This window comes from Homalodisca vitripennis, chromosome 6, assembly GCF_021130785.1.
Source record: "Homalodisca vitripennis isolate AUS2020 chromosome 6, UT_GWSS_2.1, whole genome shotgun sequence".
In the NCBI taxonomy this organism is placed as follows: Eukaryota; Metazoa; Arthropoda; class Insecta; order Hemiptera; family Cicadellidae; genus Homalodisca; species Homalodisca vitripennis.
In genome coordinates, this window is record NC_060212.1 from 35,852,636 (window position 1) to 35,875,410 (window position 22,775).

Consider the following 22,775-nt stretch of genomic DNA (forward strand, 5'->3'; position numbering starts at 1 on the left):
GCGGCACAGAAAAAAGAAAACATCCCGCGAGATAGTATCTAACTTCAAGTTCAGATAACGTAAGCGTACAACATTGCAGACATCCAACAATATAATCAAAACTAATAGTGTATTGTCATTTGCCCTGCTTTTTATAATTACTAAGTACCGACATTTCTATGGAGTAGAGCAGAAATACTAGAGGAACCAATGTTAGACAGGATTGACAAGAGAGGAGTGCTGAAAGAGAGACACGTTTGCCGCAAAAGATATTGTACAAAGCCAATCCAATGACAATGTATTTAATGATATCTTAAAGAATATATTAAATTTATCTACAAACTAGAGAACATCCTTACTCGTTAGTATTTCTTATCCAGTCTTGCGGAGTAGAGTGCCAGCAAAACCTGTCCAAAACTTGCCTTGCTCATAAATGGTTTGTTCATTTTTATAATCCTTTTTAAAAATTAAAAAATTTTAAATTATTTGAATTCTGCACAACTATTACATTTTATAATTAGTAGTATGAAATGAAAGAGATCTCTTTTCATTGTTTTCCTCACTGTTGTCAAAATATTTAATCATTAATTTGCAACAGCATGTATTTTAAATGAATTCAAAACATGTCTTACGATTATTAATTAACAACATTAAGTTGATTTGAAAGATTGAGCCTCATTTTACATTTTTCAATTTTGACCTACCTCACCCTCACAAAATTCTTTATAAGGGTTCTGACCCATTCTTAAGCATAAAATTCACGATTTTCACAGTACAAAAATAGTAATTTCACGGTTGATTGTTTTTATAATACAATAGCAATAATTGTTTTACAAATAAAAATAAAAAAAGATGGGTGTTTTTTCACAAGGAGTGGCCGATTTCAGTGTCTAGAGCGCCAAAACGCACTACGAGAGTTGCAGTGGCCCTGGACTCTGCGCTTCAGCATCTGTTGCCGGTTCTCATGTAAGTTGTAAAGATCTTCACAGTTTGTACATTAAATTCATGCTTATTTAAGGATTTTTCACAGTGAACCAAATTCACGGTCAGGTTGGGACTGTGTTTATAAAACAAATATTGTAAATTTATAGAATTCTTCTCATGCTTACACATCTAGAGTAACATAAATTCCAATTCTTGTGTAGTTTTATACATTTTTTTTTATTTAAGGGCAGTTTTAAATGGGTTTCTACTACAATTTTTTTACATACACTTGTAAAAGGTACCCTTCAAATAGAAAAAGCAGCTGCATCGACTTGGTTGATTTCAGCCCAAGCCCTAAACTAAATTTAATCATATAGTGTTTAGGAAAATTTCTTTCTCTTCCGACAATCTGAAACTTTGATATCTTTTACATAGAACCTTATGAAAAGAGTCCAGTCATGTGATTTAAATCGAACCATTTCCAACATAAACATTGCTTTGTTTATAGTTTTTGACTGACAATGGAAGGTTTGAAAGGATAATACGATTTCAGACATTAGCCATTGTTATGACAAAAACGATGATGTCTGATATCTTATAAACATTACAATTATTTTAAGCAGCAAAAAGTACAATAATATAATTACTACCCAGTGTAATAAAGCTGTTAGTTTTAATTCATCTCGTAGTATCTATGATAGTAATAATTACGAAATTGTCATAACATTTTTTATGTGCAGTATTATTCTGTATAATAGTCATCAATATATTTTTTTTGATTTGTTAAAAATATTAACAATAATAAAAAATACTATTTTTACTTTGACTGTATTTATAGCACCATTTATTATTAAATTGGTAAAAATAAATGTGTTGTTATATTTAATAAAATTGACAACACAATTTTTTTAAACCCACCTGCCAAGTTTTTAGCTTGTGTAACTAGGTGGTTAGAAGTATCATATAAAACTATTTATTTATTAATAGTTTGATTTTGACACCAAATTTAAAAAAAAGCATCCTGGGAATTTCATGTATCACCAATCTAGTGTTCCTGTACTTTACTATATGTGTTGTCAGTCCGTAACGAACAGTACATTGACACAAGTTACTTGATTATAAACAACATTTGTTCTATTTTATTTAGCAAAAATCGCTTTAAATCCATAACTGCTTAAAATACTTAATTGTACACAGAATACCAAACCCGAAAATGTGAAGTTCTTAATCCAAAACGATTTTCTATATCACGTACAGGCGAAGCAGAATACTTAGCTAAAACTCTTTTACAATTTATTAAACATAATAAATACAATACACTTAAATTTATGCAAAAAATTCTAAACTTATCACACTTTATTGTACTAATGCAATGAAATTTGATTTAATATAACAATTAAAAGAAGGCATTATGAAAAAAGTTGTTCAAAAGTGTGTTGGTTGGTAGTAATGGCCTAGTTCAATGATTCCCAGAGTGGCTGAGGCACCCTGGAGTGCCTCGAAATCCTGCCAGGGGCGCAGCGGTTGAGCTACAGTGAGTAAAAAAATATTTCATGTGAAAAAATTTAAAATATATATTTATTATTGCCTACATGATAGACTTGAATGTGCATAAACAAAAGAGATTGCTGCAGAGACGCTGTAACAATTTTATTAAAGTAATTAAATTTCAAAATTTTTATTATTCTATTATTAATATAAATGGAGTTGTTCCCCTTATACTATGGGCCTTATTAAGGGTAGAACTTTTACAGGTGAAAGGTATTTATTCCGATCTCTAAGGCGTTTCAAAATAAACAATTAGAAAATGTTGTAACCATAGAAATAACTTAGTAAAAATCATTCAAATTTCAAAAGTGACATAAGAAGCAAGTCTGGTTAAATTCTTTAGTATCTAGTAAAAAAATCCTGATGTGCCTATGCTCTGATGTGCAAAACAGAGATTGAAACGACTATATAAATTCAAAAAGCCATAGTAAAGGCAGTTTCTAAAATTTGACATTCCTGCTAAATCAAAATCAATATGAAGAGTAAAGAATGGAAATGCAAAGAAAATAAATCAAAAGCCCCAGGGACCGTACTAACAGATCAACAGCACCCATCACAATTCAAAGAAAATGGTTGATGTTAAATTCCTGCTTGACGGCTTCATCATTCATTTATAAGTTTTACCAAGGATACTTACCACCACGTGCCAAAAATTAAAATTGACAGGCGCTTTGAAATTAGTCATCTAGTCCAAATTCAATTGTGGATACTCTTCAGGAACCCAAATTCCAGTTTGCGGCCGCTGCACTACTGATTATCAAATCTGAAGAACCGTTGAAGACACACCAGCTACCTAAATTCCAGTTTGCAGCCACTGCACTGTTGATTATCAAATCTGAAGAACAGTTGAAGACTCATACCAGGTACCTAAATTCTGGTTTGCAGCCGCTGCACTGTCCTCCATTCAATCTGAAGTCCCGTTGAAGACACACACCAGGTACATAAATTCTAGTTTGCAGCCGCTGCACTGTCCTCCATGCAATCTGATGTCCCGTTGAAGAAACACACCAGGTACCTACATTCTAATTTGCAGCCGCTGCACTGTCCTCCATGCAATCTGATGTCCCGTTGAAGACACACACCAGGTACCTAAATTCTAGTTTGCAGCCGCTGCACCGTCCTCCATGCAATCTGATGTCCCATTGAAGAAACACACCAGGTACCTAAATTCTAGTTTGCAGCCGCTGCAGTGTCCATGCAATCTGATGTCCCGTTGAAGACACACACCAGGTACCTAAATTCTAGTTTGCAGCCGCTGCACTGTCCTCCATGTAATCTGAGTCCTGTTGAAGACACACACCAGATACATAAATTCAAGTTTGCGGCCGGTGCACTTTTGATTATCAAATCTGAAGTCCCGTTGAAGACACACACCAGGTACCTAAATTCTAGTTTGCAGCCGCTGCACCGTCCTCCATGCAACCTGATGTCCCGTTGAAGAAACACACCAGGTACCTAAATTCTAGTTTGCAGCCGCTGCACTGTCCATGCAATCTGATGTCCCGTTGAAGACACACACCAGGTACCTAAATTCCAGTTTGCGGCCGCTGCACTTTTGATTATCAAATCTGAAGTCCCGTTGAAGACACACACCAGGTACCTAAATTCTAGTTTGCAGCCGCTGCACTTTTGATTATCAAATCTGAAGTCCCGTTGAAGACACACACCAGGTACCTAAATTCCAGTTTGCGGCCGCTGCACTATTGATTATCAAATCTGAAGAACAGTCGAAGACACATACCAGGTACTTAAATTCCAGTTTGCGGCCGCTGCACTGTTGATTATCAAATCTGAAGAACCGTCGAAGACACACACCCGCTGCCTAAATTCCAGTTTGCGGCCGCTGTACTATTGATTAACAAATCTGAAGTCCCGTTGAACACACACACCAGGTACTGAAGTTCCGTCGTGGATGTTTACTAGTTGCCAACATTGCCACTGCACTATTGGCCGTCTGCTTTCATTTAGAACACTGCAGTTGAATACAAGTCACTGGGGCTGCTGATTAATGGATTCAAGTTTCCTTTATTCTGTCTCTGGCTCTTCATAATTGTAATTGTTATTATTTAATGTCATATAATTTTTTAATATAACAATAAAAATGTTCTCTTAAATCTGAATATTTACTTGTCTAGATAATATAAAAATATCAATATTTGTTAAGAATAACCATAACTCCTTCCCTTTATTATCCAATCACAGTTGGTTTACAATATGAATATTTTTAACTAATTATTTATTAATTATAAATTTATAGGTCTTCGTGTTAGGGAAAATTTAAAACTTTAAATTGAATGCTAAAAACCCTTAAATAACTCAAATCTTCAGTGTTATTGTGACAATCAATCACAAATCCTGTTTTTCTTTCAGCTTAGTAAATGTAATTTCCTCTTAACTTTATTGGAGAGTGATAATCGCCAGGAAAACATTATCTTACAAATCGTTTTTCATCCATAAAATCCTATCAAAAAACGAGCAAATTAGGAAACTAGTGTCCTGCGGTTGTCAAGAAACCTCACCATAAAACATCCCTTCAAGAGTTCTTGTTAATATTGATGGTAGTTACCATCAATGTTACCACCCAGTTGGAAGGATTGTTTAATTTGCGTTCAATAAACGCAGAGCCATTTTTGAGATATTTGTCATCATTATTTATACATTTTTATCATTTTAAAATATTCCCATTTCCATAAATCAAACTGGGCCTGATTGACAACGGTCAATCTGCTGAGAGACTCGCAGGTGCACTTACCACCATTTCTTGGAACGTGTTGTCTGGACAATACATATGACTCCACCCAGACAAGCCAATAAGCATGACATTGATTGGCAAATACTGTGATAGTGTCAGTTCAATGGCGGATCGAAAAGGGGAACTTCAAGCTCCGTTCAGGCAAAAGCGACCATTGTGATTTAGATCCATTGCATGATCCACAGAGAAGCCTTACTGAACATCTCATTAAGGAGTTTCATTACATACTTAACATTGGTAAGTGTGCAATCAACTACTTTTTAAAAACTCTCTTTAAAAGTAACATTTTTTCAACAATTGTACAAGTACATGGAACCGACCGCTCATGTTTTATTCTACAGTTTGTAGTTCTTGTTGGCTATCTCTTGGTAACCCCCTTTCTAGAGTGTTTGAGCTGAGACATGAAATATATGCTTACCAGAAGGATAAAAACCATGTTATTGCTGATACATTTATTGATAAGAACTTTCTGTCGACAACAGCTTTTCTTGCTGAATTGTTTGAAAAGTTGAACATACTAAGTAAGTAATTGCAAGAAAAGAAGACGAATATCTGTCAGACAAAGTGGAAGATTTTAAAAAGAAACTCAATTTGCGGAAGGTTATCATGGCTAAAGGTGAACACACTAGATTTTACAACAGTGCATTTTAATGAATATCTTTATGTCGACTCTTTTCGAACATGAGTCCAGATTTTGATGTAGTAATTAAGGGAAAAAATCTCATCCTTCCCAGACTTTTAGCAAATATGTCCAATTGTTTTTTGAGAAACTTTAAACGAATATTACAAACTGTGATGAATTTGAGTAGATTTATAATCTGGGTAGCTAAACTATTTATTTATTATTATATATTTATATATTATTATTTATGAAGCAATCATTGAATTATTAAAACAATACTTGAAATGTTAAACGCTTTTTTACTTTACTTACTTCCCTTTATATATTTACTAATGTGAATTAATTATTATGTGAATTTGTAGATTTACGCCGGACCCTGGATAGATATTAGAAAATAATGACACGACCTAACAGGTAGCAACGTCAGTCAAAGCGTGAATACCAAGAGGTAGATCTGGTGAGAGAACAGCCAGCCATTTTTGATAACCTTAAAGTTATTTAAAGACAAAAACCAACTACAAAACCTACAATTTTTATACCTCCTAACCCAAACATTAAATTTCAAATTAATCCCATAGCACAGCCTGTCATACACCACCCCCTGACCTACTTAATCATCATTATTAAACTTAGCCATTTTCACAATTATTATTACCAAAACTAATAGTAATGCCAATCATATAAATAACACTCAAATTATCCTTGTCGACAACACCCCACAGCAAGCTGACAGATTCACTGAATACCTTGTACTCCTCCTGATGCGTACCTGTCGACATCACCTGAACGACTCCACTGCACTTATCCTGCAGACCTTATCATTCTGCCCAACTCCTCTCTATCTCTCTCTCAGTCACAAATCAATTAATCATCTGCCCCTCTGTTCACTGGGTTACCCCCTAATAGAATTAATATCTGGTGAAAATCACCACAAATTAAGAAGTAAAAATACTTTGTTATTCTTCATCGACTCTATTGAGATGAGAGCTGAGGAGGTGGGGCACCATGGAAAGTGGTACAAACATAAAGGGAGCCTTGAGTCCAAAAAGTTTGGGAAACACTGACCTATTGTCTCCAAAATTAGAACTTAAATATTTCTCTAAACTACACTTATTATTTTATGAAAACAAGTTATGAAAATTTCTTTTAAATATCTGAAACAGTTTTTTTAATCTAGCCAACTAAAACTGTACATAAAAATATAACTTTTGAGTAACCCATTGCGGATCAATTTGTTTGGCTGTATGTGTCCCAGCGGGTGCGAATTAATTTATGTGTCAGCAGCAGAACCGTATTGCTATTATTGTTACTGTTATTACATGAAACCAATACGTAAAATGTGAAATTTAGTTGCTGTTGAAAAACAGCAGATTAAAACAATAAATCAGTAGTGCTACACAGCAGAGAGTGAATTCAGCTGATTTTTCAACTTCTATATAAAAAAAACTGTGATCTTTAGAATATTTACAAATATGTTTGAGAAAACTAAATAAAGACCATTGTTAAGAACATTCAGTAGGCTAGTAATCTTGCTCACGCCATCTACAGGTCAGTGAACTGAGCTGATCACCACGAAGCTAGGCCCAGCTATTGCATGACGAGATATTTTATCAGTGATCCACAATGGCTTAAGTGAATTTTAAGTATTAAGAGGCAACAACAGAATTTGAAAAAATATACTCATGCACCTTTGCCTAATTTGCAACCGTGAGCAATTAATCCACCTCCCAGAAGTATTTGACCGTCCACTCCAGAATTATTGATTTTAAAGCAACAAATCAGCAATAATAAAACATATATCAACATTTTATTTATATTTACAAACTATAACATCATTACTATTTACATAATTATGTCCAACCATCACTGATACAATCATAATTTGGAATTTTTTCGCGATCACTTAATCTGATATAAACTGTTCCAAGACTAAACTATCAAATGTTATTTATAATGTACTACACTAAGAAACGTGTTTGCTAACTCAAAGTACTAAGAAATAAAAGATAATAGATTTTTAAAACACCATTAGCGATTTGTGTAAAATGTAACAATCCAAATATCAAATAAGGAAAATACTTACATCACATAGAATACCTTTTAAAAATATAAAATGAAATAATACACCCGAAAACTATAGTAAGTAAAATATAAATAGTCTTAGTATTTGAGTACAATTCAACAACTAAAAGAATCTAAACAAAGATTACAGCTGCAAAACATACTATACACATATAATTTATTATAAGCCAAAGATATACAAAGTATAAGTTACATAAATCACTTTCTACGATCAAAAGTTCAAGTTTCATATTTTCTTGTTGGAAAGGTACAAAGATTGTGTTTATTAGAGTCTTGTATTTATTCTCATATATGTAGCAGATACAATTTAACTGTTTAAATTTGTTAAGTCGATCTAAGTACATTTAAATTTTGAGAATAGTAGTTAGCTATTTTAAATTATATATAATTAAAACGCTGACTTTTCCCTATGACTAAATTATAACAAAATTATTAACCCTGTGAGTGCCACAGATAAAAAAAAAACATTGTGCAAAACATATTTCAACTAATTCATATTGTAAGACACATGTGAGGAACACCTGGCAAAATAAATAAATGGGCAATAGAAAAAATGTTTGTACAAGAAAAAAAACCAATAAATTGACCTAAACCATATAAAATCTTAAATTGTATAAAACTATTTGTTTTATTACTTTAACAAATAATGTAACTGTGGGGACATTTTTATTTGCTGTAATGTAATAAATGTGAAATATCAATTCTAACATTAGTTTTTTGAAAACACTTTATGGAGTTAAATATTTTTTTAGGGAAAATGTACACAATCCAAACAAGCAGTTTAACAGGATTGTAGAGTACACAATGTTTATTCATTAAATAAATGAAATATTAAAACATTAGCATGCTAAAACGAGAGTTAACTGATGGATATAACGGATGGGATAGTCTCATTACGAAACTTTGACTATGTAGTTATACTGTTGTCTGCTAGATAGCAACACTGAACATGCTTAGAATTCTTTCTTATCTTATCAGTCACATAGTTAATGTTTTTGGTTGGCATTAGCAAGCCAATGGGTAAATCATATTATTGTGGTTCCAAATTCCAATCTTTACGCTTATTTATATTTGCCCAAAAGTTGATATACATTATTTACACTATATACACCTCTACTAAACCAACAAAATTAAATTACATTTGTGTTAACGGAAACATATGCCATAGCAACATTTTCCACTGTTTACACAAGACTTTATATTTTTCCTTCCTTTCTTATAACAATAAAAATCTAAATCAATTTTAGTTGTAATTAAATTGTAGTTTTTAAATTCTTTGTTACAGATGACCTTGTATGGTCCTGAAAAATAGTTTGAAATGAATTATAAAAAAACTAAACATTATATGAAAAACATTTTTAATTTACAAAAATGTCTGTTGATTGTGAATTTTACGCACAGTTTAGTGGTGTCAGAGTATCAGCACATTTAGCATGGTTTTCTAAAAAAAGTCCTCTTTATGGCACTCACAAGAATTAATAAAAACTGAAGGAACTAAAAACAATGATAAAACTAACAAGAAAAATATAAATACAAATTAAGCTATTTCTCTCTCTATATATATCACAATAATATTGATATACATACTTGTATTATCTTTAAACAAATTATTCTGGATTCAGTATTTAAAATATGTTGTAGTGCTTGCCTAATGTACTATATGTACTTAAATTCTAAAAATCTTTTATAATTAATTATGTTTTTCCTAAAAAATAACTCAGATGTTTGTATACATAAATTTAATTTACAATTAATTGTTTAAAAATCATAAATCTATCAACACTTCAAAGGTTCAGAGAATTTACACTTTTATTAATGATGATACCATGACCTATACTTATTTAGGATTTTGAATATATATGAAAGTACAAGTTGTGAAAGAAATTGTACTTGAGAATACACTTTTGGAAACTGGCTTTTGGACAATGTGTTTATTGTTTGTGTTTTTACAATCTAAAGTTTAAAAAAAGAGTTATACAAAACTGCGCAACATTAAAAAAAAAAGTAGGCAAAGAGGCTGAAAGTAAAAAGAACAAGTACACATTACCACTTGTAATTTTTAACTAAAACACATCGAAACTTCACTAAGTTTAACTTCACTTTAACGGTAATGACTAACAAATAGGGACAAATAATTTAATGTAATTTTGGTAACGTTAGCCATTCAATGATATTTTTCAATTCTTATTTACTAGCTTGCAAACTCTCTCCGTGTGTATATCGTTGTTATGTAAAAATAAATTGCTTAATTGAACCACTCTTCATTACTCGATCCAGCTGAAATTTTGCATGTAAACTGAAATCCCATGACATGTTACTTTAAAAATATTTAGACCGATTACTCAATTAATTACAGCAGCTGTCTACAGTTAGCTATTATTGTTTAGTGACTGAGTTTTTGTGTGTATGGTTTCTTTCTCTTGTAGGAATTGGTTGTAACCAAATTATAAACTATTAATTTAACATAGCTATTATATTGTACCAACTTTCTCCACAATAATGCGTGGAATTAAAATGGATTCAAATAATAAACCCGGATTAACGGTAATGATCTCGGCTATTCAAACTGACAATGAGAAAGAACACAATGCAAGCAACGTTTAGAGAAAGAGAAGCGAAAGCACCAAAAGAAGCAAAAAAGGAGAAGCGTTTTACGCTTAGATAAATATAAAATGCGCTTACAAAATGAATTACAAGAAGAACGCAAAGTGCAGTTAAATGCTTAACATGAGCAATATATAACAGCACACTCACTAGAAACTCTAACAAAGTATGAATTGATTTTTAAAAACTTTGTAACTATTTTAATGTAAAATTTATTTATATTTGTTGTGTATTAATTTGTCGAGCTTCAAGGTACTTGCTACGTAATACAACTAACATCTCTTTACTAATTCCAAAACTCAGACCCCGTGTCATTATAAAACCAGTATTGAAGGAGGACAGGCCTTTAAAGCAGAACAGTTTTATTGGAGTAAAGACAATAAAATCAAAACTATTTATATACTCCTTTTCCAAGCCAAAATGTATATACTCGTATGTAGTTGGTATACACTGCTTTTGAAATGTCCTCATTCATTATCCTATATTGATCAAAATAAGAACAATTTTTTCCCTCATAAGAACCCGTTTATATAATATTTCTCCATTATCATACATCCACAATGGTGCTCTCTGCAGTGTGTTTTTCAATACTAAGAGATCCGTAAATTAACTCGAAACCCATAAAATTGGTAACAGTAATAACAAATAATGATCAGCAATGTGCTACTTGCAATGATGGTATATTTTACTAATTTTAAAATCCTACTAAGTGATAATAATAACATTAATAACAAAACAAAATATGCATGATTTACACTGGACGCTTGGCCAAACATTTGATTGTATATTGATGCAACGGTTAACATTCACCGTAAGCGGTGTAGAGTGCTATAAACAAGAATACGACAATTATTTCAGTTCAGTTATTATATCCAGTAATGACATCCCTTCAAGTATTATTTTCAAATACAAGCAACGTATAATAAAGATAAATAAAATAATTATGAACATAAACATCTTTAAAATCAACAACTAAAACAACTACATATACATATATATAATTTACAATGTTCAGGTATTCATCTGGTAAAATAAATTAATAACACCATAAAAAAATAATTTTCACCTATGTTAAGTAAGCAGGATAAAGTTTTATCAAGAAAATACATTTCCACTGTGATTTCAATATAATCTCTGTCACGTTTAAAAAAATATAAAGATACCTTAAACCTTAACTATTATTGCAAAAATAAAACTTTCAGTAGCAAATAATTGGATAGTTTATGAATGTACAGTACAAGGTGTGGTGCGAGGTGTGAACCTGCCGCTGGAATGATAAGTTACTCCTGTCCGAAGCCCTCCGTCTCCTCGATCGCGTAGTTCAGCTTCTCCACCATCTGGTCATAACTCTTGTACGGCGGAAGGTCCAGTCGGTTGAAGCAAGTGTGTGACCTGGGCAGCCACGTCTCTTTGCCCACTTTCTCTATACAGAACCTCTGAGGACCGTTACTCCCTGGAACCGAGCAAACAATTAACTCTTGCCCACACGGGGAGCAGTCTCACCTAATTCTTTGTTTGAAGTTTGTTTTTGACTATGAAGGAAACAGGATTTTTCCAGACATTTTTGCCATCGTTCAGTGATACAAAAAAATCAATAACACTAAGTTTAGAGATCTGCAATCTGATCTCTTCTTCAGGTAAATAACTAACCTAACACATAATTAAAAACTACGTTAAAATAAAGAAATGATAACAGAGCATTGTCGTAGGTGAATGCAGACATATTGTGACTTGTATCCTGTAGTTCAGATTTAATAATTAATGTTGTATATAGTTTTATAATAAGTGCATGTTTTCAAGTTTGTGAAGTTGACACACAACATGGTGGTTGTGTTTCCTGACTTACGCGTGTCACAACGCTCTGGTATGATTTGTTTATTTTAACCCAGTTTTCAATTATGTGTTAGGTTAGTTATTTACCTGTAGAAGAGATCAGGTTGCAGATCTCGAAACGTAGTGTTATTGTATTTTTGTATTACTGAATGAGGGCAAAAGTCCGGAAAAATCCTGTTTCTCTCAGCTAATGTCGTTTGTTAGGGTAACAATTTCATTCCTAATTACTACTACCGCCTTCTTAGTAACTCATTAACCCATGAGTTGGAATATACAGGATAAGAATGTTAAGTTCACCACTGTCTCATTGTTTCATCAGGTACACAATTGAACGTCAGACAATGAGAACACCACTTCGTCTTGATTACATTTGTTTTTAGTCAAGGTTTCTCTGATGTGGAAATGATGTTTGTTTTGAGCTTCTTCATCGCTGACTGTTTTAGACCTTTTCATATGGATATTGATTCCAGACTCCAGGAGTCAAATCTGTCACAGCGTCAGACTTCAGGCACTGAACTAAGTGGAAGGTGAATTGGAGCTGAACTTAACATTCTAATCACCATCATTCCCATCATTGCCCCTCGAATATACAAGATGTTTCATAAATCTGGACAAATATTTGGGTTCCTCCAACACTATGCACTATGGTCTATTTCACTTTGTTTAGTGTCTGTTTATGTTTTTAATAAAAATAAACATATTTCAGAAACATTTTTAGTTACGCCATTGTAATTTTGCATGTGAGCATCATATCTTATTTCTGTTAAAAGAAATAATTCTATCTTTGATACTTTCGAAATTGCCTAAATTAAATAGTTTTAAAATTTTATAAAAATGTACGAGAAGAGAAAAAATTGTCAAGACACATAAAAGATAGCTTGTAAAAACACAAAAGTACTGATACCTCATTTGTTACGACCATGAGTTGATCTAAAAATAATGTGCTCTGATGACAAAACGTTGCCGTCACTCCAGAAAATGTTGATCATGTGCATACAACAACACTATGATCCAAAAGGACAGATACCATTAGTGATACCATTTAGTGATTGAAGCTTCCCTAGGGCAGCAGTCCGAATAATCTTGCATAACTTTTTAAAAGTCAGAAAAATTGTTTCTTGATCAATCAGCAAATGCTCCAACTGCTTAATAATGGTGGTCATCAGATTATTTCCAAATTGGCACTGGTGAGATGTACATACCATTTTATAATGTTCCAACTCGAAGAGAGAGCACATATGGGTGATTTGAAGATGAGCCATTCTTCACAAGAGTAATAAAAAAACAACGATCGCTGAAGAAAGTAATGAACGCTAATTTTTTCAGGAGTATAGGATTGGTGAAATCTATTAATTTGGAGGGATAGAGGATTGTCACAAAGTGTTGGTACACTTAACAATACTTGCCAGATGTTCTTTAGGGTTTGGCACATTACAATAGGATTTAATTTTGCACCACGATGCCTCTTCATAAGCTGCTACAAAAAATGTTTTCTAAAGGAGTTTATGGCTGAAGATGGCATCAAAACGTTGTGTGACTTCTTGCTATTCTTCAATGTGAAGAAACAATTGCACAGTCATCACTTTTATTTGGAAACTGAAATTGATGATATTTCCAAATAATCTGACTCCATTCCAAAATATTGTGTCCTGAATGCTTTCAACGATTGGCTTATAAGTAGATTGACTGATGCAGAAGGGGACCATTTTGAACACACAAAGTATTAGGTAAGTCTGTCAACTCTGAAAAAGTTTTTGTTCTTTAAACTGGTAATTATTTTTTTTAATTTTTAGTTTGATATTACATAGGTATAAATGTTGATATCTGTTCTGTTGGTAGTACTTAAGACTGAAGTGCATCAATATAAAATATTTTCACTTTTCCAGATAAGTTCACTGATTTTATTTCTATATCCTCAAAGCTTAACATTTTCTTTTAATTAAAAGTAATTACTTACCCATAAGTTCTGCGAACCCTCCAACAGGCACTCTACACGTTCCAGTGACAAACTGTAGCAGACGAGCTCTTTTCTCACTGTCCGTTTGACGAACAAACTAAAAAAAATTATTACTTTTAAATAATCACATTATAATTACTATTTTAGTTACAAATTTATCACAGAGTTATTCGTTAAAAGAGTTTTGAATGAAAATTTACTTATAAAATATAACACAATAGATCACAAATTTACAATGTATTACTTAAATAATTTCTGTTACAGATCATAAATAAACATAGGTTCATTTCAATAAATGGGGAAAATTAATCTGAATTTATATTAAAAGGGAATTTGTACTGGTGATAACTTATATTGGAGGGGGTTTAATGATCTATATATATAAAAATGAATGTTTGTATGTTTGTCCTTTATGGAATCGTGAACTATTGGACCGATCATGATGAAAATTTGTACGTATATGTATTTTTCCACGGAGAAGGTTTATAAGCTATGCCCATCCCTTTCCCGATTCAGGATTCCGCCCCACTGGTTACAGAAATACCCATAAGAAATGCATTGCAGCAAACATATGTTAACGTCTTTTCAAATTTTTAATCAGCTGTTCTTTGTAAACATATATTACACTTATAGTTTTAAAGCATAGAGTAAGCTTAAGAGAAACGACAAATTTTGTTTAAACTGTTTCTGCAATCACTGTTAAACATAGACTTTACTATCCAGATAATACAATTCAAATTTGACGTAAAAATTCACCTTTAACTGCAATATTTATTTAATATAAACCATGCTCATGCTTGATCAGAAGAGCAATGCAGATATCATAATTACTATCTTACGTTGGCTACAAATATAAAGAATGTTATAAAATCAACCTTAGTTGTTTTTTTTGACAGAAGTATGGTTCTCAAAACTCCGTGTGTACATATTCTCTCGATCGAGACAACAAAGCAAGCTCAATCGTGGCATCGGAGATATAACTAATTTAATCTAAAATTTATTATAGTAAAAAAAAAAAATTTACTAAGTAATATAAGGACTTCGGTTCTTAAGATTTGCGTGCGAAGCCGTGGGTAACAGCTAGATAGAGGCAGGAATATGGTACATACCTTCATAATACGCCCAAGAGGCTCACGATGGAACGACTATCAATTATCTCAGCAATGTTTAGAATGTGATAGAAAAAGAATAAGTGAATATAGTGTACTGTTTTCAACGGGAAATTGCGTGCGAAGCCGCGGGCAACTTTTGCAAAAAATTATTGAAATGCGCAGCAAAGCGCGCCGGGCCCGCTAGTGATCTATATATTTAAAACGTAAAAACGCAGTGAATTTGATGGGTCCGGAACACGTGGTGATGACCGTACAAATAAGGTGATAGTCGTGGTGCCTGGTACTGGCCTCGTATTGGTCGATGATATAGTGCGAAAGAGTGAGGATAGATGTCTGATGCAGCAACAGCCAAAATTACAGTATAGTGTTATACGGACAACAGTATTTATACCCTATACACCCATCTCGCATCTTTGGAACATGTGGTGACATTCAACTGAGGATGTCGTCAATCATGAGTTGATGAACAATCCTTTTATTATTCATATTATTTATTACTTAATGAAAATTTAATAACAGGAGATTTTATTTTTTAAACATGAGAAATAATAGCTAAATTTATTTGTGAACATAAATTTGAATTTGAATTCATAATCAATCTTAGAGTACATATTATTTACATTTCAAATTGAAAAAGCCATTAATTTATTTAACCTATGTTTGAGTATAAAAATCAAAATATTAATTAATTATAAACATAACATCAATTTTATATAAAAATAACCTTAACAATTATTTATCCATACAAATGGGACACCAACTATAACTGATGGGATAACCTGGCCAACAAAAATTAGTTAACAAAAATTGACATCAGTACTGGTAGGAATTACTAGCCACTGTATCCAGTAAGCGTGGCTAACTCAACTGAAAGTTGTACTTAATTGTATAATTTCAGTTGAATCTTAACAAGTACATCGTGCGGTTAATCTTGCAGTGTGCAGTGTGTGTAATTACTACACTAACGCGGTTGGCCTCCTACACGAGACGCACTAGCAGATGATCAACTATTATAATTAATACTATCCGGTTGTACATAAAAATGGCACATCCAATGTGTGGCTAGTAAACAATTCCACAGCAAATATTAAATAATTGAACAGGATCCACATCAAACAAAATTGAACTTGCATGCTTATTGCAATGTCAGTTGCACTCCTATATATAATTTAACATAGTAACATAATCACAATTGAAGTATGCATATATTTTATGGTATCTTTTAATACCATATTGTACAACTAATGTTACAGGTATACTCATTAAATTCAATCAAGTACAGTGATTTTTAATGAAATATATTAGTTTAATGAAAAATAAATAGTTTATATTTTGATATCCTACAAACACTCACATAAAACTGTTATAATAGAGCCATAGGATACACTAACCTGCCAGAACCAGACAACTTGTTTGCTGTTGCGCGTGTAGTGCCTGTAGATTGTGTTACGCTGCCAGTCTTCCACATCTATCTCCTGCATGCCACAAAGCATCAGCTCTAGTTCCCTCTCATCAAAGTACTTAAGCCATTCCAGTGGCACTACTTCGTTGAAACCCTCCAGGAACGCTTGAGTCTGGTCTTTGATCCCCCTCGTCATCCTCCACTCTGTCATCGACCTGTCACAACATATAACATCAGCTCCAGTTCCCTCTCATCAAAGTACTTAAGCCATTCCAGTGGCACTACTTTTGAAACCCTCCAGGAACGCTTGTGTCTGGTCTTTGATCCCCCTCGTCATCCTCCACTCTGTCATCGACCTGTCACAACATATAACATCAGCTCTAGTTCCCTCTCATCAAAGTACTTAAACCATTCCAGTGGCACTACTTCGTTGAAACCCTCCAGGAACGCTTGTGTCTGGTCTTTGATCCCCCTCGTCATCGACCCTCTGCCAACGACCTGTCCCAAAATATAACAGCTCTAGTTCCCTCTAATTCCACCCTCTCAAGAACTTGCTTATGTTTTGAACTAAAGTCATTTGGGATGAAAAAGGTAATGATATTAAGATTACAAAGCCACTAACGATGTCTACTGAAAGCATTGTGAAAGGAAACGCTTGTTATGTTGTGAATTGTGACACAGACAAGTAAACTTTATTTCAAAAATCATGATTGATATTTGTACATGTAAACTGATATTGATTTGTGATCAATTGTACAAAAGAGAAATAAATTAAAGATCCAAATTCTGATTTTGATTGGACTACAGACGTTAGCAATAGTAAATTGTTGTATAATTCTCACTACTTTAATATACATGCCTAGAAGATAAGAAATGTTAAGATAGTGATGACAACATAAGTGATATATATATATGAACATTTTTTATAGTTTAAAATATTAAAACAGGTAACTTTGCACAAAACTTAGAGCATAATATTCTATCTAATATAAACTTTCTATTGTTAATTCTTGTTGTTGATTATTGACAAAGTGCTTATTTTTAATTACATATTTTTACACAATTTCCACACCTTTTCACAGCCCTTCAGTAATTTGTTTGGGATATGGTAAATTTCACCATTACTGTTTGTATTATGACACAATTCATGATCAATTATTATGTCTTATAATTCACTTTCACTTTGTTTGCCACTACTTTTTCAAAACATTTTCAGTTAATGCCATGAAATCATTACAATTTGTAAAAGATGCACGAGTTTATATAACAAATTTTAACTACAAAAAATTGTTTACAAAACAACAACAATTTGGCTATAAATTATGATTAAAAAGATTATAAAGTAGCGTAACGTACTTCCTTTACAAGTATAATGTATATTTAAAGTCTTAATTGGTCAATCGAGGAGAAATAATAATGACTTCTGAATATACTTTACTTACCTCATGTATTCCTCTTTGTTTTCTTCACAAACTCTAATTTTATCACCGTTTTCCTTCAGTTCGTGATGAATGACCTGCCCTAACACTTCAAAATCTACACTAAAGAACAGTTCGAGTCCGCACTCATCGATGTTATTGTCTCTGATCCACACCAGCGAATTGTAGAACTCTGGGTCTATTGACTCGATGTCTTTCATTGTGAGTTTCTTGTTTAACATCCTCTTGTAGAAGGGCATCGTGAAACCGGAATAAATGAATCTGCCATGATAAAGTGCCTGTGAAAAAAAAAACATACTCTTAATCAAAAGATTCATGTTTCTGTGATGGTTAGTTGACCATGACATTCAAATTGTCTCTAGAGCAACATCAGATTAGCTGAAGGCTACTGCTTCATGGCCAGAACAATAAACAACACACAGGAATTAACGATAACAGCTGTGGAAGAAACTACAAAGTTAATTTAACACTATAGAATTTAATACTTCAATACCAACTGCCAGCTGGTAATTTATTAGATTTTCAATGTTTTAACCCTCCCTTTTTAACCCTCCAAGTGGTAATTAAATCACTTTAAAGTGCTGGGCTGTTTTGAAGCAAAATACGTGGTTTCTTAAAAGCCACTTTTTAGATACAAATATACATTCAAAGATCATGTGTTATATATAATTCTTTTTAGAAAAACATGCTTTATGAAATAAAGATAATTCAAACAATTACCACTTTTCTCTAAAAAAAGTCTTGATGAATTATTTTTGTTTTTTTTTTAGATGTTGAGGTTGTAAATGTGTTTTAAAACGTGGTTATAAATATTTCAAAATATACAAATTTTTTCAAATTTAATTGTGAACAATACAAATGTCACTTCTTTGAAGTGACAAAACTACACACACAAAATATAAAAACTAAAAAAAATGTTCCGCACACCAAAATTTGCACAATGGACACATTCAAAGTAAACACTTCTCAAACAGTTTGGTTTGGATGTACATATAACCTCACAAAAGCTAAATGTCTGTTATAATAATTATGAATAGTAAAAAAATCCTATTATGGTCCTTTTGTTTATATACATATTTACATTTGACTAAAGAAACTTAGTCAGAGTCAGATTCTGATTGCTGCGCTACCCTCTTTCTTCTGCCTCCCCCTACAGGCCTCCTGAAAGTGCTCTAAAGCACTGTAGCAACTCATAATAAAATAGAAAATACACACCCAAGAAGCAAGAATCTATCGCACATTGAATAATAACACAAATCAAAACAATACGTCGTGGCCGAACAATAACTAACCTAGACGAAAACTACAAGGAGGGTTAAATATTTTTTTATTTATTTATTTTTGTAAACATCAACAGTTTTTGCTGTAGGCTTATTAAAATATGTGGCTTTGATCTAAGAATAGTTTAATTATTTTCTTATTACTAAAAAAAGATAAAAATGTTAACCAATAAAAAATAACATTTTCATTGTCTATTCACAATTTCAGATTTTTAGTGTTATTATTATTTCCTCTCATAATTAAGTAAATTTTTTAAACAAAATTGTTCAAATAACTCAAAATTTTTAACAACTAATTTGGAAATAACCGTGTACATGTATGACTGTACCAATTTTATAAATATTTTTCAAATTTGCGTTAACTGAAAATAATACATTTTTGTGAAAAAATATTGTATATGGACGGCAAAAAATGTCTTCCTCCACAAACCACAGTATTTATTTTATTTACTTATCCCTATAAAAAAGTTTAAAATATATGAATAATAATTACATTAGGGTAGAAGATACAGTTTTCCAATTTTGGTAAAAACTTGGAGATCATGTTGCCAAGGAAAATCTGAAAACCTTTGGTCCTAAAAGGTTAAAACAAATTAACTTTATATGTTGGTACTTCTGTAAACATTAATAAAAGTCCTAGTCTACCTGGTCTTGACTCAAGTGTATTGTATCATGTCACATTAATAATTATTTTCTTATTTATTCAAGATGCCACTACAATAACTAACATAAAAGTATTCCAGTTTATTCTGCATGGAAACATTGCTTAGCCTACACAATTAATTTCTTAAAACTGTTCATCAACTTTTGGGCTGGCATAGTAATTAATTTATAGGAATGAGCAATAAAATAGGGAGGATATTAAGCCAGCCCAAAAGTCAAAGAACTTTTTGAGACCAAAGAAGGAAAAGATTCATCTATGTACATCAGGAGTTTACAAAATCTCATGAAGCTATATCTTAGTCAACATTGGAGAGACCATTGCTATAAACCTCCCAATGAACTTGAAACTCTACTCACCATTGCTACAAAACTCTCCATGAACTTGAGACTCTACTCACCATTGCTTTAAACCTACCAATGAACTTGAGACTCTACTCACCATTGCTATAAACCTACCAATGAACTTGAGGCTCTACTCACCATTGCTATAAACCTCCCAATGAACTTGAGACTCTACTCACCATTGCTACAAAACTCTCCATGAACTTGAGACTCTACTCACCATTGCTTTAAACCTACCAATGAACTTGAGACTCTACTCACCATTGCTATAAACCTACCAATGAACTTGAGGCTCTACTCACCATTGCTATAAACCTCCCAATGAACTTGAGACTCTACTCACCATTGCTATAAACCTCCCAATGAACATTAGAGTCTACTCACCATTGCTATAAACCTCCCAATGAACTTGAGACTCTACTCACCATTGCTATAAACCTCCCAATGAACTTGAGACTCTACTCACCATTGCTATAAACCTCCCAATGAACTTGAAGTATAACAAATGGTCAGGATTCACGTAGGAGGCTGGGTTGATCTGTAGGCTGTAGTTGTTCTTGTTTGCGTATTCAAAAAGGCAATACATTGGATTGAGCACCTCGTGTGACAGTAAAAAGAACCATTCTCTGTCGGCAGACAATAACAATTATTATTATTAGATGGCAAAACACAACATATCTGAGAGAGATTACTGATATGTCCCCACTTATCAAATACCTTATCTCCGATATTTGTCAAGGGTAGAATCATCAATGGTAACTAAATAACTTATGTATTATTGTAATCATTACATGCTTTTATGTTCATTGGAAAAGTGTTCCTTTTTACTTTTTAATTTGAGTGAGAATAACATGTGTTTACCTATCAAATGTCTATATTTGATTCCTTTCCAAATGAGGCCTTCAAAAATTATTAAGCAATATTTGACAGTTTCTCTGATTATATCTATGATAATGAATTAAGATTTTGAACGACGTTAAGAGTACTAGGAAAAGTGTTTGGAGTGTTAAGGAAATTATTTTGAAGATAATTTTATTAAAAATAATTGACAAATGAATAACCTTTTTCCAGATTAAGGTAAAATACTTTTTGAACACACTTCATATACTGGACTTTTAAAGCATCTTTTACAATGTGTTGTATATTGAACATAAATCGTTTGAGAATTTAACAAAGAAAAATAATACTTATTCTCCTACTGCTTTATAATTATCTGAAATTGGAATTCAGTCTTTTTTTGTGGATAGGTGAGATGGACTGTATTACCAAAATAAATTTATTAATAACACTTGATTGTACCACACTAAAACAAACATATAAAGCAGAGAATAAAACAGAGCAGAAATTATTTTAAAATACACATGTGAAATGTTTCTTTTCAAAGGTCAACTTTGTAATTACTGTATTGATCAGGACATTTTATCAACCTTGGAGTTCAATATGTGAAATTTTACCTTGACACTCCGCCATAATCCAATCCCTCCTCTCCTCTAAAGATTATATACAGGCGTCTCCTTAGTTCGTAAGCTGGCAACCGCATTATCTGGTGGTAAGAATCATCGAAAAGTGTTTGTCTCGTGACTGTGATCTTTATATGACTTGGTAGGACGTTACTTTGACACAGGTACCGGAACTGACTCAACTTCCAGCGGAATGATCTCTCGTACGCTCTCGGTACACCGTACACTCCTTTCGGTCTGAAAACACACACAATTCAACATGAACTATTGGAGACTTTCTGGAGATGCTGTGCTATTGCCCTTGAAGTGGAGCAGTGGGTAACTTTCAGAACATTATCTTCACCCTTTGAATGCCAACGTCCCATTTTACCGGAATGTCAAAAGTTGGCCGAAAAGTGCCAACGTCCGATTTTAATAGACGTTAGGGAAAAAAAATCACAAATAATCGAAAACTTGATATTTTTAAACTAATATTATATTAAATTGTTTGTGAAGAACTGTTCTTATCAAAATAAATTGTTATATAGTACACTTCCAACCAATTGACTTCAACGAAAATCAATCTAGAACTCACATATAAACATTTTTTGTTGACATGCCTACCGGAAACAATGTGACATTAGTTTCTTAAACGTTGCATAACTCACTCATTATTGAAGATAATGATATACATTTTTCAAGATTTATAGACAATTGAATACCCTTACCAGTGATATGGACAAAGAAAAGGATATGATTTTTTTTGTAATGATAATTACGTAGGTTAAAAAATGAAA

At 32.5% G+C, this 22,775-nt stretch overlaps 1 protein-coding gene across 2 annotated transcripts in view; it reads right to left on the reverse strand.

Moving 5' to 3' along the window:
* Positions 1 to 7,610: 7,610 nt before the first annotated feature.
* Positions 7,611 to 22,775, reverse strand: part of LOC124364282 (E3 ubiquitin-protein ligase Su(dx)) — a 37,418-nt gene continuing 22,253 nt past the window's right edge. Inside the window, exons 10-16 of one of the 2 annotated variants that reach the window (XM_046819631.1) lie at positions 21,994 to 22,236; positions 21,006 to 21,165; positions 18,258 to 18,532; positions 17,110 to 17,171; positions 16,805 to 16,968; positions 14,302 to 14,398; positions 7,611 to 11,964 (exon numbers count right to left, since the gene is read on the reverse strand). In XM_046819631.1, coding sequence (XP_046675587.1) covers positions 11,792 to 11,964; positions 14,302 to 14,398; positions 16,805 to 16,968; positions 17,110 to 17,171; positions 18,258 to 18,532; positions 21,006 to 21,165; positions 21,994 to 22,236 — 1,174 coding nt within the window. In that variant the 3' untranslated portion in view covers positions 7,611 to 11,791. Of the gene's footprint in view, positions 11,965 to 14,301; positions 14,399 to 16,804; positions 17,031 to 17,109; positions 17,172 to 18,257; positions 18,533 to 21,005; positions 21,166 to 21,993; positions 22,237 to 22,775 lie in introns of both variants that reach the window. The other variant, XM_046819630.1, reaches the window with a different exon arrangement.